The 15,372-nt window shown below is 45.8% G+C and overlaps 1 protein-coding gene across 1 annotated transcript in view; it reads right to left on the minus strand.

Moving 5' to 3' along the window:
• The window catches only part of ATP8A2 (ATPase phospholipid transporting 8A2), a 603,997-nt gene extending 588,872 nt beyond the window's left edge, over positions 1-15,125 (minus strand). Inside the window, exon 1 of the mRNA XM_045869211.2 lies at positions 15,036-15,125. Within this exon, the coding sequence (XP_045725167.1) occupies positions 15,036-15,111 (76 nt within the window). The 5' untranslated portion in view covers positions 15,112-15,125. The remainder of the gene's footprint in view (positions 1-15,035) is intronic.
• Positions 15,126-15,372: the final 247 nt, after the last annotated feature.

The following is a 15,372-nucleotide window of genomic DNA, read 5'->3' on the forward strand; positions in this document are numbered from 1 at the left end:
AGTCAGGTAACTAACTTCCCCATGGACACCCAGTGAGGATGTGTCAGGGTGAGAACTCAGAAGCAGGTCGGACTGGAGTCATCTGGACTGCCTCGCTGCCTGAAGTCAGGACTGTGTTCAGCCTAAACTACAGCACAGACCAAATGAAAATAGAGTACTGTGGTGGCTTCCCTTCGGCAGCAAAAGAAAGAGCACGATACACAACTCACATGGCTACTGTGGTCCCGTAGGACACTGGGCGAGGGTTAAACCACAGACACGCAGGCCCTTTGGAAACTGACCAATACTTTTCCTTTGGAGAGAGCCTCCCCTGTTCATGGGACACAGAGCTGTTCATGTGTAAGGAATGAGGAGCAAAGAGGCTCAGCACACCATCCGTGGAGGCAGCCCACCTGGGGGGGTGGGGGGGCAGGGTGTGTGTGTGTGTGTGTGTGTCCTGCACTCACTGAAGACAGTGCAGACACTCCCTGCAGCTCTGTTTTGCCCCCTCCAGGGACCCTCAACTGAAAAAAAAAAAAAATGAGTTCTGGAATCACAAGGTACTTTAAGTGCATGAACAGCATAAAAAGGACAAAAAGAACTCACACTCAAATGATAAAACCATCAGAAAAAGACTTTGAAATGTGTAATTCACATCCTCCAGGAAAGGAGACTGTTCAGTATCTTATGCGATACTAGACTGTTCTGAAAAAAGAATCAGTTAGAGACCATGAAAGAAATCACATAGCTGTTGAAATAAAAAGTCAACAGATATTTAAACTAAGGAGAAAAAAGAAAAGCCAAAGCTGAAGAGTGCATTAGTGAACTGAAAGGTAACACCAAGCAATGATACCAAAATGGGGCATTAAGGGGTAAGGAGTATAAAACCAATTAAGGGAGAGACAGAAGTGCCCACAGCCAAGTGGAGGAAGTTGCAGGTAGGAAGGGGGAGGATGGGGGTGGGGGGACACAGGAGGTGACTGACAGCACCAGATGAAAATTGTCCCCCAAAAGAAAGCCAGCATTCTCAGATTAAAAGGCCCTCCAGTGCTGAGCATTTGATGGGGAGAAGAAAATACTTAGACCATCATATTGAAACTTGAGAACATCAAGGACACATATATCATTAAAATCTAATCAAAAAGGAAAACAGCTTTGCGGCAAAGGAACAAGAATCAGATGGACATAGATTCCCATCAGCAAATCTGGGTACAGGAAGATAACGAAGCGATCTCCCTAAAGTGCTGAAGGAACAGAGTTTTGAGTCTAGAACTCTGTATTCAGCAAAACTATCGCTTAATGGGCAGGATGACATAAAAGCATTTTCGGGGACAGGAAGAATCAGTTTACACTCACAGATGGTCACTGGGAGACCCTAAGGGATCTACCCCAACATGCGGAATGGCACACAAGGAAGGCTGCTGAGCAAAGAAAGCAGTGAATACCACCGGTTAACTATGCTCTGGAGCCAACACTGGGGATTTCAGAGAAGGGAGTGGGGGAGGGAGTCAAACTGCCAAGGTTTTTGTCTTCTTTTTGTCTGCCAGGCTCAGTGTGGAGAGGAATAGGATACACGTGCTGATTAATTCTCGCCTCTGTTAGGGGGAAAAATAGTATGTGTAATTCGCAATTTAATAGTAGCCTCTAGAAAAATGAGTTTACACATAAGTTTCAAAAAGCTAAGGAAAAGTATTGAGAGAAAACTTGAAACGAGCATAATCTATGAAAGTAAATATTGATAAGTTGGATTTTGTTAAAATGAAAGTGGTCTGGGAAAGACACTTAGAGAATGAAAGACAAGCCACAGACTGGGAGAAGATATTTGCAAAACATACCTGATAAAGAACTTGTATCAAAAATTTACATGGTGATTAACATAACAATAAAAAAATTTACAGAGAGCTCTTCAAACTCAACAATAAGAAAACACATAACCTGAGTTACAAATGGGCAAAAGATGTGAACAGGTGCTTCACCAAAGAAGATACACAGATAGTCAGATAAGCATATGAAAAAATGCTCCACATCATGTGTCATTAAGGATCTGCAAATTAAAACAGCTATATTAGAATGGCTAGAATCCAAAACACTGAGGACACCAAATGCTGGTGAGGATGTGGAGCAGCAGGAACTCTTACTCACTGCTGGTGAGAATGTAAAATGCTACCACCACTCTGGAACACAGTTTGGCAGTTTCTTACAAAATTAAATATACTCTCATTATGGTATGATCTAGTTTACCCAAAGAAGTTGAAAACTTATGTCCACACACAAACCTGCACACAGATGTTTACAGCAGGCTTATTCATACTGCCAAAACTTGGAAGCAACCAAGATGTCCTTCAGTAGCTTAACGGATAAATAAACTGTGGTACATCCAGACAACAGAACATTTCTCAGGGATTAAAAAAAAAAAAATTAACTATCAAGCCATGAAAAGGCATGGACGAAGCTTATATGCATATCACTAAGTGAAAGAAGCCAATCTGAGAAGGCTACATCCTATAGGATTCCAACCAAAGGATATTCTGGAAAAGGCAGAACTATGGAGACAGTAAAAAGATCAGCAGTAGCCAGGGTAGGAGTCAGGGGAGGATGAACATTGTAAGGCAGTGACAGTGCTGTGTGATACTGTGACGGTGGGGACATGTCATTATGCACTTGTTGCGGTGCAACGCTACACAGCTGACCTCACGGTGTGACGTCACAGCACCAAGTTCAGAGTTGGCAGAGCCGTCACCACATCCAAGATGTCCTCTCCTCTGCCTCAGCACCATACTGCTGGCATTGCCCTGGTATATCCTGTCAATGAAAGAGCCTGGACGGCAGCCTTGCAACTATGGACTACCTCTCCTACCCCGGGTATCTTCAGTCGTGCTCTCCAGCCATGCTCATAAAGCCAAAACCTCTACTGAAATATATCAGAGACGACAGACAACAGAGCTCTCCGTTACACAGACTCACAGACTGAGTCGAATCACACCCCTAGGCGCGCCTGGGTGGCTCAGTCGGCGAAGCGTCTGCCTTCGGCCCAGGTCATGATCCCAGGGTCCTGGCGTCGAGCCCCGCATCGGGCTCCCCGCTCAGCGGGAAGCCTGCTTCTCCCTCTCCCTCTGCTGCTCCCCCTGCTTGTGCTCTTTCTGTCAAATAAATAAATAAAAACCTTAAAAAAAAAAAAATCATACCCCTAAGGAAAAACAACCACACGCCACTGGTACAAGACAATCAGACTGCTAACATCACAAGTATCATCTCGGTTACCAAGCCTGTATTTAGTATCACCGCCCATAATCTCATCAATGTTAAAAGAAATTCCTAAAAACTCAAAGTACAGGAACAATCTCAAAAGCCCAGCTTAATCCCCTGGTAATAAAACCTACATTGTCTTCTCAACAAGACTCAGTGCCACTGATAGCCTAATGGTGTTTGAACACAGCCCTTGGATTATTTTTTCTTTTGTGTTTACTTTCTCCATTTCTGGGGGACACCCTTTTGAGAAAGTTATGAAGAAAATATACACTAAGAGGGAAACATTTTTAAAATGTGTTTCTTTAAAAAACTCAACTCCAATTACTGATTGGCCTCTGGGAAGAGGAGATCTATACCGAGACGCCCACTGGTTGTAAGGGAGGCTGTCGTCCGGGTGGGTAGGATTTGCCAGCGGATCGCTCTAGACCGCGAAGCACGTGGCCAAAAGTTCATTTAATCATAAAATGCAGGTGCGTAATATTTGAAGATCCTCTCTGCAAATATTGACTGATGATCTCAGACAACAAACACTCAAGCAAGTAGGTTTGATTAGATGTTAGGTTCAGAGAAATACAACAGAATTGTGCAGTACAGTAACCCCCCCCATCCACAAAGACATGTTCCAACACCTCCAGTGGATGCCTGAAACTGTGGATAGCACTGAGCCCTATGTATACTATGATGTTCCTACACATACATACACACTTGTGATAAGTTAAATTTATAAATTAGGCACAGTAAGAGATTAATAACTACTAATAAACAGAACAATGTAACAATAATATACTATAATAAAAGTGATGTGAATGTGACCTCTCCCTCAAAATATCTTCTTACACTGCACTCCCCCTTCTTCTTGTGATTATGTGGGATGATAAAATGCCCACGTGATGAGACAAAGTGAGGTCAGTGATAAAGGCATTGTGATGTGGGGTTAGGCTACTACTGACCCTCCATCGATTGATCATCTGTTTCCAGACGGCATTTTGACTGCTGGTGACTGAAATTACCCAAAGCAAAATTGAAGACGTGGGGGAAGGTGGGCCTACCGTCCCCCTGAGCCAGTTAATTTTCGCAATAAACTTAAGGTGGACTGCATAGATTGTGTCCAAGAGAGATTTTCACTCAGTGTAAAAGAAAGACAAAATAACCCTGAAAAGAATATTGGAAGAGTGGAAAGACACAGGCTCTGGGCTGTCACTACCCCTAGAATGCTGGGCAAGTTCCAGAATGTAACCCTCCACAGCCTTGGTTTCCTGCCCGAGGAAGGAGGGTGTTGGACTCCTAGACAATTTTATTTCTGAAAGTCTGCAATTCTATGAATAGTCAATGGATGTCCAACATCACAAATGTTTGGACAAGATCATCTATGCAGAGTCATCCAAGCTATATGCACCGTCTTACATTTTCTAGTAGCCACACTAAAAAAAGGGTAAAAAGAAACAGAAAATAATTGGAATAATATATTTTATTTAACTTGACCTATCCAAAATATTATTTCAATACATAAAAAACATAAAGCATTACTAATGAGATGGCTCAGATTCTTTTTCCTTAGTGAGTCTTCAAACTCCAGTGTGCTTTCTACACTTTCAGCATGTCTAAGTCTGACTCACTCCTCAAGTGCTCAGTAGCCATCTGGGACCGCAGAAATCTAGAAAGTCACCCTCGACTTCGATAATGTCTGACTCTGACTGTTGCTGACTCTCTGCAAAGTATCTGGGCTCTAAAGGACAAATAGTGGGCAGGCAAAGATGGACAGACTTCTCCACCCGCCTGGTTCCATCTCTGCACCTTGTCGATTCCAACTCAGCTGCGCTTCCCACAGTCAGTCCCTCTCTGGTGTTGCCCTGGCCCAGGCCCTCATTATTTCTCACACGGAATATTGTAATAGCCCCTAACTGTGCCCTGCATTTGCGATCTTTCCCTTGTGTTTACACTCAGCCCAATTTATTTTTACCTAAGTTCCCCTCAACAGCTGGCCCACACTGGTGCCTTCCCTTCTAGAAGAACACTGGCCCACACCGGAACATCTGAAAATTAGACAGCGGAAGAGTTCAATAGAGTTTAATAGATGCATTTCCAAGCATCAGGAAGGGTCAACACAAACATGAACGAGGAGAGGATCCAGAGAGCGTATTTCTAATATTCTCACCAGCGCCAGTGCACAGCGCGGGTAATCTGGGGAAGGGACTGGGGGGCAGGGGGCACAACAGAAACACCGCACAATATCTTACACCCTTAGGAATTTGGTCAAACTCAGCTGCTGAGCGAGGCTCCAGAGATTCCAGAGGACAAAAGGTCACTTCGTTTGCTAGATAAACAGTAACTACCTCTTTGGGGGTCCACAGATAAAAATTCTGTAGTCGTAAGACCAAAGTTCTGTTTCCTCAGTGCCTGAGAATAAAAGCCTTAAAGAAGGATAATCGTTATGTGGCTAAAAATAGTTCATAAGAGGCTGATCCTGTGGAGCACGAAGCCGAACAGCTCAGCAGCAATGTACGGTTTTCTCCCTCTGAATGTGAATGAGCTTCTCTGTGATATGAAGGCATCATTTAAGGCCAGTGAAGAAAGCCACGCTCCCTGAACTTAGGATCTGGAATGAGATTCCAAATGTCCGAGTAGAGAGGTCCTTCCTCCATGGAGTATTTGCTTACCCTCGTTTCCCATATGACCAGTCTCAGTAATGTACTTAAAATATTTACAGTAATCCTGGAGCCTCAGTGCTGATTGCAGCTAACACAGTATCTCCAGAGATAGAAGAGGGAGAAGCAGCCCCCAAACACTTCACCGAAATGTGTGAAATGTGACATTTGCTTATTATTTGGCATATGATTACAAAAGACTGGAAAACTTCCTTGCAAATGTAAAACCTCTGAATCAAAGTTAATCAGGATTAGATCCCTTTTTAGGGAGAAATGTGATGCTAGATCAGATCCTGATTCTTACGGACAGTGAGCAAAGAGATGAGCTGTCAGACCAAGAGACACACATAAACAGTATGTGCACACACACACAACACACACACATACACCATCTATGGTGATATGTTGACACAGTGAGCCCTCCCCAATCACTGCTGATGAATGAACAATATTATTCGTGCACTCTTATGAACACATCTTTGCAGGCAGACACGGGTATCCATGTGTGACTGTGTCCCTCTGCACTGTCAGGGTATTTTGCGTGAGCCACTAACCATCCCTGCTTCCCTGGTGCTCTATCCTGGCAAGGGCTCTCTCCCAGATCTTGTTCCTGTGTTTGCCCTTAATGATGGAGAAAAACTCCCAGGACATGGATATGAGATCACTTCTATTTTTAGTCTTTCTTAATGGTTGTTAACACTTGCCCTGAGCACCTTTGCCGGCCTAAGTGGATGTAAATAATATCTTGTATCCAGTGTTGTATTGACCAGGGGTTATATTTAGTAAATGTAAAGATCCAAGGAGGAAAGGCAGAAACTCATCTTTAAAGGTGTTCTATACACATCCTCCCATAACCATTTGAAAACGTTTTTAGAGAATAATTTTAATTTAACGCTTTGGTCTAGCCGGCACCTCTGTCAGAGAAGGGTTTAAGATGAAACACCCACTGTAAAAGGAAAATCAATTATTAAGCAAGCGAAGCCATCAACTGAGGGGCTTACTGGCCACATGTAGGGTAAAAAAGAGCCTTGAAGGCAGGACAAATGAACCAAAGGTGAGAGCCTCCAGAGACACTGGAGGATGAATTCTCTATCTATCATCCAAGCACTGGTGGGTGATCACGTACACCTGGATAATGACACGCAAAGAATGCTTTAATGCTCCAATAATGACTCCTAGTTAGGCCTCCTCATGAGATTTGAGGGGGAAATAATGACAAGTGAAGTTTTTGCCAATCCTGCTGGCTTGCAGGGTAAGTATCTGAGTGCAGGAGTTTACCGTGAATGATGATGGGCAGCGTGAGAAAGAGCTGACATACTGTCAATATAAGTTTGATTACATCAAAGTTCTCTTAATGTATCAAATAATTAATGCACGCACTCTTATACACATTACTCAGTAATCACAACCACCCCATGAAGTACAAAATTGATTTTCATCCACGTCTGTAATAGAAATAAAGGAAGCTTTCCAATGTCATACAGAATTGGATCCAATTCTCTCCGATCCCAAAGCTAGGTGTTTTAACCCTGATATATACCGCCAAAAAGAAACTTCCAAACATAATCTAGACCATTAGACCAAGTTCAAAAATGAATCCACGACAGAGCTCAGTCAGAGCTTCATTTATTGAGTACCCACAGGATAGATGGTACAGAAAACAGAAGCAGGGGAAATTAGGCCCAGCTCTTTATGTATTTCCATTTGAGGAACAGAAGACAAAAACAGGACATGTTCCCTTCAGCTTGGGTGTGATTTTGAACCAGGCGCGTTGGAGGGGGCCCAAAGCACCCTGGGCTCGGGGATTAGCTGGTCCTGCTGGAAACTAAGCAGCAAGCAAGGAATGTCTCTGAATTGTTTTTCTCCTCTGTGAAACTGGAGAATGAAGCTGTTTCTGAGATGTCATCCAGCCCTTTGTGAGGACAAACAACGTTTATGTTTCTGAGTTGCTGCCTAGGTATTTTACGGCATGACAAACCAACTCGTACCCAGGCTCTGGGCATGTAGAGATGGACTTGAGTTTAGGAGGGCACCATCAGTTCTCACTTTGCTTGTCCCAAGGTGCCTTTTAAAATAACCACTTAGAGTTAAGGTCGGGAAAAGCTAGTGCCCTCCACCCCGACCACCTTTGAAGTAATAGGTGCTTGTACCCTGTTCTCTGTCTCCTGTTCACTCATGACCTGGGATGAAGGGCTGCCCCGCCCCCAGCTCACTGCACCCCAACCCCGTTTCTGGGATTTGCAAGTAATACATCTTGTGACTACTTCCTTGTTTAAGTGTACTGAAAGTGCATCTTCAATCAAAACGACCCTGAGGGTTTTCACTTTCCCAAAGTGGGCCCTCGGGTGCTGAAGGAGCTGCCTGCCAACCTCAGGCGAGTGGCTCGTGCCTCCTCACTCAGCAGATCATGATCTGCATGTTCTGAATTCAATACACCAGCTCTGGCTTCCAACACACCTTCACGTTCTAATATTAGAGTTCTTTCTACTTTCAACTGCCCTCCTTTTCCTACTTATCCCCTTGAAGCTTGGGGCAGGTTGTTGTGGGAAACCTAAGTCTGTGTAGGAATGCTTTTTAAGCAAAACACAATGAAAAACACCTTTGCTGACCAGGAGAGGACAGAAGAGATGAATGGGCCCAACGTGGGATTTGGAGGAGGACACTAGGGGCAGTTTCTGGCAGATGTGTTCTCCTCCGGGTTCTGTATTTGGTCTATGTGCTTACTGCCCACCAGCTCTTCATTGCTAATCTTGTATCATTTAAGCCAAATCCCTAAATTTAATAAGATAGGGAGGAAGCTTCTTCCCTAGATACTGTTGACAACCATAGTCTATAAAAACAACTCCCCTTCCTTTCAGTCCTCCCTCCTTACCTCCACCCCCACACGCCCACTTCACTGTTCATCTGTGTGCACTGTTCTGGAGCATCACAATCCACGAGTGTCACTGTCCATGAGTGTCAGAGCGAGTCAGGATAAGAGAGTTGAGAGCACTAACCCGTGGGTTGTAACCCACCGCGAGACCACAGGCCCCACGAGAGTACACCTGCTCCGCTCGCCGCTCCTCCTCCAGCCCCAGGGGCACTGCCTGGCACACGGGAGGCGCTCAGCATATACAGTTAAAGTCAACAACTCCAGTTCCACTCTGCCTCCCTTACTGGACTGAAAGGCTCGATCTTGAGCCACCTGTAAGCTCTGTATGGGCAGGGGGACCAGCCCTTATTAGTCTTTGCATTCCCACCACCTGGTAAAATGTCTGAGACACTAACACAGAATATATATTTGGAGAAAGGTAGAATTTGCAAAAGTACCATTGAATATCTAGATTAAGGAAGAAGTCAAAGATATCTCATAAGCAAAAAATAATAATCCCAGAATTATTTTCCTAAATAGTATGCAGCTGAGCACATAATCTTGAAGCAGATGGTGGTCTTTGATCCTTTCACTGTGAGTTTATTTTAAAAAATGAGAATAATTTTAGGGGAGTGCACCAAGGTCTGAGTTCACCCCTGCCCCAGACCCTACCAAGATACATCAAACAGCAGCTAATGGGCCAAGCAAAAGCTCCTCAAACCCAGAGGTTCTGCCGTGTTACAGAAACAGGTGGTAAACAATTTAATTGCCCTGAGGGAACAGCCTATCAATGAAATTATAATATTATCACTCAAATGTCTTGAACTGAGAGTACGTTGCCAGACCTGAAATATGATGACTATTTTCTTTTGATAACAATTACGATGGTTTACCTTTTTTTTCACTAAACTTTTCATTTTGAGATCATTTTAGATCCACATGCAGTTGTAAGAAAAATAGATTTTGTGCACCCTTTACCCAGCTTCCCCCCCATGGAAACATCTTATAAAACCACAGCACAATATCACAACCAGGATACTGATATTGGTTAAGTCGAGATACAGAACATTTCTATCAACACAAGGATCCCTCGTGTCACCCTTTTATCCTTCCCATCCCCACACCTTCCTTCACTCCTGGCAACCACTAATTTGTTCTCCATTTCTATAATTTTGCCATTTCATGAATGTTGTATAAATAGGATAAAATGATGTGCAGCCTTTGGGATTGGACTTGGACTTTTTTTTTTACTCAGCACAACTCCCTGGAGACCCATCCAAGTTGTTGTGTATGCCAGTAGGTGGTTCCTTTTTATTTCTGAGTGGTATTCCATGGTGTGGATGTACCGCAGCTTGTTTATCCTTTCAGCTATGAAACGACACCCAAATTTTGGCTAAATGAATAGAGCTGCTACGGATATTCATGTATCCCTGATCTTCACACAAAAAGTTTTTGTGTAAAGATACGTTTCCATTTCTCCGAAATCAATGCTCAAGACTACAAATGCTATATCAAATGATAGTTGCATGTTCAGCTTTATAAGAAACTACCATACCCAAAATGTATGAAGAGTTTATACAATTCAACACCAAAAGAAGTCCAATTAAAAATGAGCAGAAGATATGAATAAACATTTTTCCAAAGAAGACATCCAGATGGCCAACAGACACATGAAAAGATGCTCAACATCACTCATCATAGGGAAATGCAAATCAAAACCACAATGAGATGTCATGTCACACCTGTCAGAATGGCTCAAATAAAAAAGACAAGAACTAACAAGTGTTGGTAAGGATATGGAAAAAAGGGAGCCCTAGTGCACTGTTGGTGGGAATGTAGATTAGGGCAGCCCCTGTGGAAAAAAATACGAACGTTCCCCCAAAAATTAAAAATAGAAATGATATATGATCCAGTAATTTCACTACTGGGTATTTACCCAAAGAAAACAAAAACACTAATTCAAAAAGCTATAAGCACCCCCAGGTTCACTGCAACATCATTTACAATGGTCAAGACATGGAAGCAACCTAATTGTCCATTGATAATTGTGCATGGATCATAGAAATGGATAAAGAAGATGTGGTCTATATACACAATGGAATATACTCAGCCATAAAATGAATGGAATCTTGCCATTCATTCTAGACATTCTAGACATTCTAGACAATATCGATCGACCTAGAGGGTATTCGACTCAGTGAAAGCAGTCAAAGACAAATACCATATTATCTTACTTAAATGTGGAATCTAAAAAACATAACAAACAAAAACAGAAGAAACAGATCCTAAATCCAGAGAACAAACTGGTGATTGCCACATGGGGGGGCGGGGGGGGAGTGGGAGATGGACAAAATGGATTAGGTACAGGCTTCCAGTTATGGAATGAATAAGTCGCAGGGACAAGAGGTACAGCATAGGGAATAGATGGGTAGCACTGAATGCTGACAGTGGGTAGCCACACTTGTGGTGAGCACAGCATAACATACAGAAATGGCCAATCACCATGTTGTACACGTGAAACTAATGGAACACTGGGTCAACATTACTTCAATTTAGAAAAAAAAGAAGAGAAAAGAAGAGAAGAAAAAAGAAAAGAGAAGAGAAGAGAAGAAAAGAAAAGAAGAAAAGAAAAACCGCCAAACCTTCCTGAGTGGCTGTGCCATTTTACATTCCCAGCAGCCATGCAGGAGCGATCCAGCTTTCTGCATCCTTGCAAGCATTTGCTGATGTCACTAGTTTTCATTATAGCCATTCTGATGCGTGGGCTGCAATTCACTTTTAATGAAAACAAAAATCCAGAGAGGAAAGGGAAAGACCTGACAACCACCCAGGTATCTTTAAGTATTTTGCTGGTCCCTTATGTTTATCTTAATATGCACAATAAATCCGCCTCTGCCCTAAATGAAGAACTGGGTAGGAAGAGCACAGTGCTTCCTTAGAGTAATACAGAGCACTACTAACTGCAACAGCAAATATCACCCTGCACATGAAATCCTGGAAGCATTCCCTTTAATGTTCTAAGAGCAAAGCAAGAACGGCACTTGGGTTAAACTTTTTATTGGCAGTACTAGCAAATATCATCAAATGAGAAAAATATTATGAGGCATAACAATTATAAAGGAAGAAATGAAAGTATTATTTGCAGATAATGAGGGTGTCTACACAAAAAAATTAAGAGAATCCTAAACTTTGAAAATTTATGACAGTTCACTTGGTTGTTGATACACAACATAAAAATTCATTAGCTTTCCTAGACATCAGCAACAACCCAACTAAAAATGTAATTTTTAATAACCCCATTCATTCTAATAACAGAAGTATCTAGGAATAAACCTTTTAAAATGCATAGAAATCTATGGAGAAAATTATACCACTTTAATAAAAGACCTAAAAGAAGACACATAGAAATGATGAGAAATAACCACATGTATGGTTAAAAGGACAACATTTTTTTAAATGTCTACTCTCTCTAGACTAATCTGTAAACTTAATGCAAATTTAACCAAAATTCTAAAAGGATGTTGTTTTGTTTCATTTTAAAACAGGTTCTTTTAAAAATACACGTGGAGGGGCGCCTGGGTGGCTCAGTCGTTGCGCATCTGCCTTTGGCTCAGGTCATGATCCCAGAGTCCTGGGATCGAGCCCCGCATTGGGCTCCCTCCTTGGCGGGAAGCCTGCTTCTCCCTCTCCCACTCCCCCTGCTTGTGTTCCCTCTTTCGCCCTCTCTCTCTGTCAAAAAATAAATAAAAAATCTAAAACACACACACACACACACGTGGAGAAGTAAAGGACCAAAAGGAGTGAAGACATTTTGCAGAATGGGTGACAAAGGTACCCAAAGCTTTGAGCGCTGTTTGTGCTGATGGCAACGTCCCACTCATGGCAACACACGTCTGTCAACTGGAAAGAAGTGGTTTCAGCACTCAGGACACTCCCAGGCCATCCCTCCAGCACCGATGAGCCCTCCCCTCGCGTATCCCCAGCCCCAGCACTTCCATCTGCCCTGGTCCTCATCCAAACTCAGCCTATCAGTCCCTTCACCCTCCTTCACAGGAGTGTCCCCACAGATCCCACACTATCCAGGCCCCCCTTCTTCCTCACACCATATGCAAATGCTTCACAGAGACTCCACCTCTTAGAACCTTCCTGTCTTCTGGAACTTGCAGCCTTTCAGCAGCAAATGCCCCATCTCCCCCATCTCTGGACTTCTTGCATTCACTGCTCTGCTTCGATGACCCTGCTCCTCGTTGTTGATCTCAGATCACTGTCCCTCCTTTCTCCCTAAAAACCCCTTACTTTGACACTCACACCATCGACTGTATGATTGTAATACTAGTTTTAAAATAGAACAGCCTCTCTGGAACTCACATCTTCCCTTCCAGCTACCACTCAATTTGCTCTTTCCCCCTTTGCTACAAAATTCACCCAAAACAGTTTCTGGACTTGCGGTTTCCAATATCCTCTTATGTCTCTCTTTCTCTGAAGCTGTTGCCCACGCTTACACAAAAACAGCTCTCTGCAAGGTCACCTGTGCCCTCCCATGAGGGACTCTTCTCAGGTCTCGCTGTTCCCGAGTTCCCCACAGCACTGGGCATGGCTGAGCCCCCCTGCCTTCTGAACAGTGGGCTCACTGAGCTTCAGGACACCGCTCTGGGCTTTTCCTCCGACCTCGCTGGCCATCCTCTCAACCCCAGAGTTGTTGCCTTAACCTCCCTGACCTTGAAATGTCCAGGTACCCAGGCCTCTGTCCAAGGATCTTTCTCTTCTGGGCCACGTCTATACACACTGGTTACATAATTGGCAGGTCCCACTGCAAAATGAAAATGCAGGCCCCTCATTCAAAAATTATTAACTGCTCTGTCACACAGCCCCCGAGCTGAGGACTCTTGAATTTATATCTCTGCTCTAGACCACTCCCCTGAACTCCAGGCTCAGAGATGTAAACATTTGCATCCGCTCTCTCACTCTCTCGCAGGCACTTCAAAACCAAATTCCTGCCCCTCCCCGCCCCGCCCCAAATGAGAGCCCTGGTCTTTCTGCAGTTTTCCCCATCTCGGTGAGCGACACGTTCTTCGACTTTCTTTTTCCTCCTAGCCGCCCCACCCCCCGCGCTTTGATTCTCCTTTCACTGAAACCTCACAACCAAATCATGAACAAATGCTATTGGGCCTACCTTCAAACATACGGAGGACATGCCCACTCCCCCCCTTCCACCCTAGCATTACCACAGGTACCATCTGGCACCTGGATTAGAGCTGTCCCCTCCCAGATGGTCTCCCTGCTCTGCCCGCACTCCCCACAGGCTAGCCTCAGCCCTCAGTCTCGCGATCCTTTCACACTGGGATTCTCCTCGGGTGGATCTGAAGGTGCCCTGACGTTACTCAGAAACACCGGTCGTCGAAATGACCTGATAGCTCTTTCCATGTCACATGACTCAACTACAGAACTAGGAAAGTCGTTTATTTTCATATGCCTATTTTCTCAAAACAACAAAAACCTCACAAACATTACAAGTGCCCCATCCCCAAATTGCAAACCCTGTCCCTTCCTCGCATCGAAGATCGACCTACAAACTGGCAGGCAGTCCCGAAATGGGAAGCGAATCATTCCTCAAGTTCCCTTTCCATGTTTCATTATCTAAGGGTCTAGGTAACCCGTCGTGGATCATAATCACAGAACATCCAGCTTAACATGAGTTGGGTTTCTAAATATGTCTGTACGAAACAAAATGCCAAGTGTCTAGACGTGAGGGGCCGCGGGGCTGCGGCTGAAGCACCGGGGTGTTTGGTTTTAGAGGTTTGGCGCCCCTACGCGCGGGCGCTTGAGTGCAGTGTGGGGTGTGCGGTGGCTGTGCGTGTGGTCGCGAGCGAGGCCCGCGGGCCCAGCTAGCGACAAACGTTCCTGTGACCCTTTGGCTCCCTAGGGCTCTGCAGCAAACACCGCGCGGGGCCAGGGCACACGCCAGACGGTCTCTGCGCCCACCGGGCGGGGGGCCGGGGCACCCCCGCGTAGGGGCGGCCGGGCATGCGCGCCGCGGCTCGCACGCACACGCACACGGAGCGCGCGCACCCGCACCCCAGCCCCGCGGGCGGACTGGGGTCTCCGACGCCCCCGCCCCCTCCCGGCGGCGCAGGTGTTGGGCCGCCCCGCCCCTCAGGTGCGGGCGGCCGCGGAGCCGCGGGGACCGGCGGCCACCGACAGGCCCCCGCGGAGGGGACGGGCGGAGGGCGGGGCGGTGGCTCCCCGCCGCGCGCCCGCGCCCGCGCCCCCGCCCCGCCGACCCTCCCCGCCGCGCGCCCCTCCCCTCTCACCAACGGACGAGCGGATCCTCGACCTTCGTGGCAGGGACATCTTAAGAGCTCTGTCCAGGCCGGAGGCGTTCGGCATCGCGCTCCAGGCGGGGGCTACGCGGCCCCCGGGCGAGCGGCGGAGGCTGTGCGCAGAGCTGGGCGCAGGAGCGACGGCCCGAGGGCCATGGGTGGGCGCGCTCCTGGACCGTAGTGCGGGGCCGCCGGGAGCGCCGGCGCCTGTGCCGCGGCCGCCGCCCGGGGAGGCTGCGCCGTCCGTGCCGCAGCCGCCGGCCAATGCGGCAGCGCCCGCGAACGCCACCGCTGCGGGCCCCGCTGGCCGGGCGGCGGCGGCGGGGGA

Source organism: Mirounga angustirostris, unplaced genomic scaffold (assembly GCF_029215605.1).
Source record: "Mirounga angustirostris isolate CCGP_5_RB_7025 unplaced genomic scaffold, mMirAng1.0.hap1 SCAF_3, whole genome shotgun sequence".
NCBI classification, from domain to species: Eukaryota; Metazoa; Chordata; class Mammalia; order Carnivora; family Phocidae; genus Mirounga; species Mirounga angustirostris.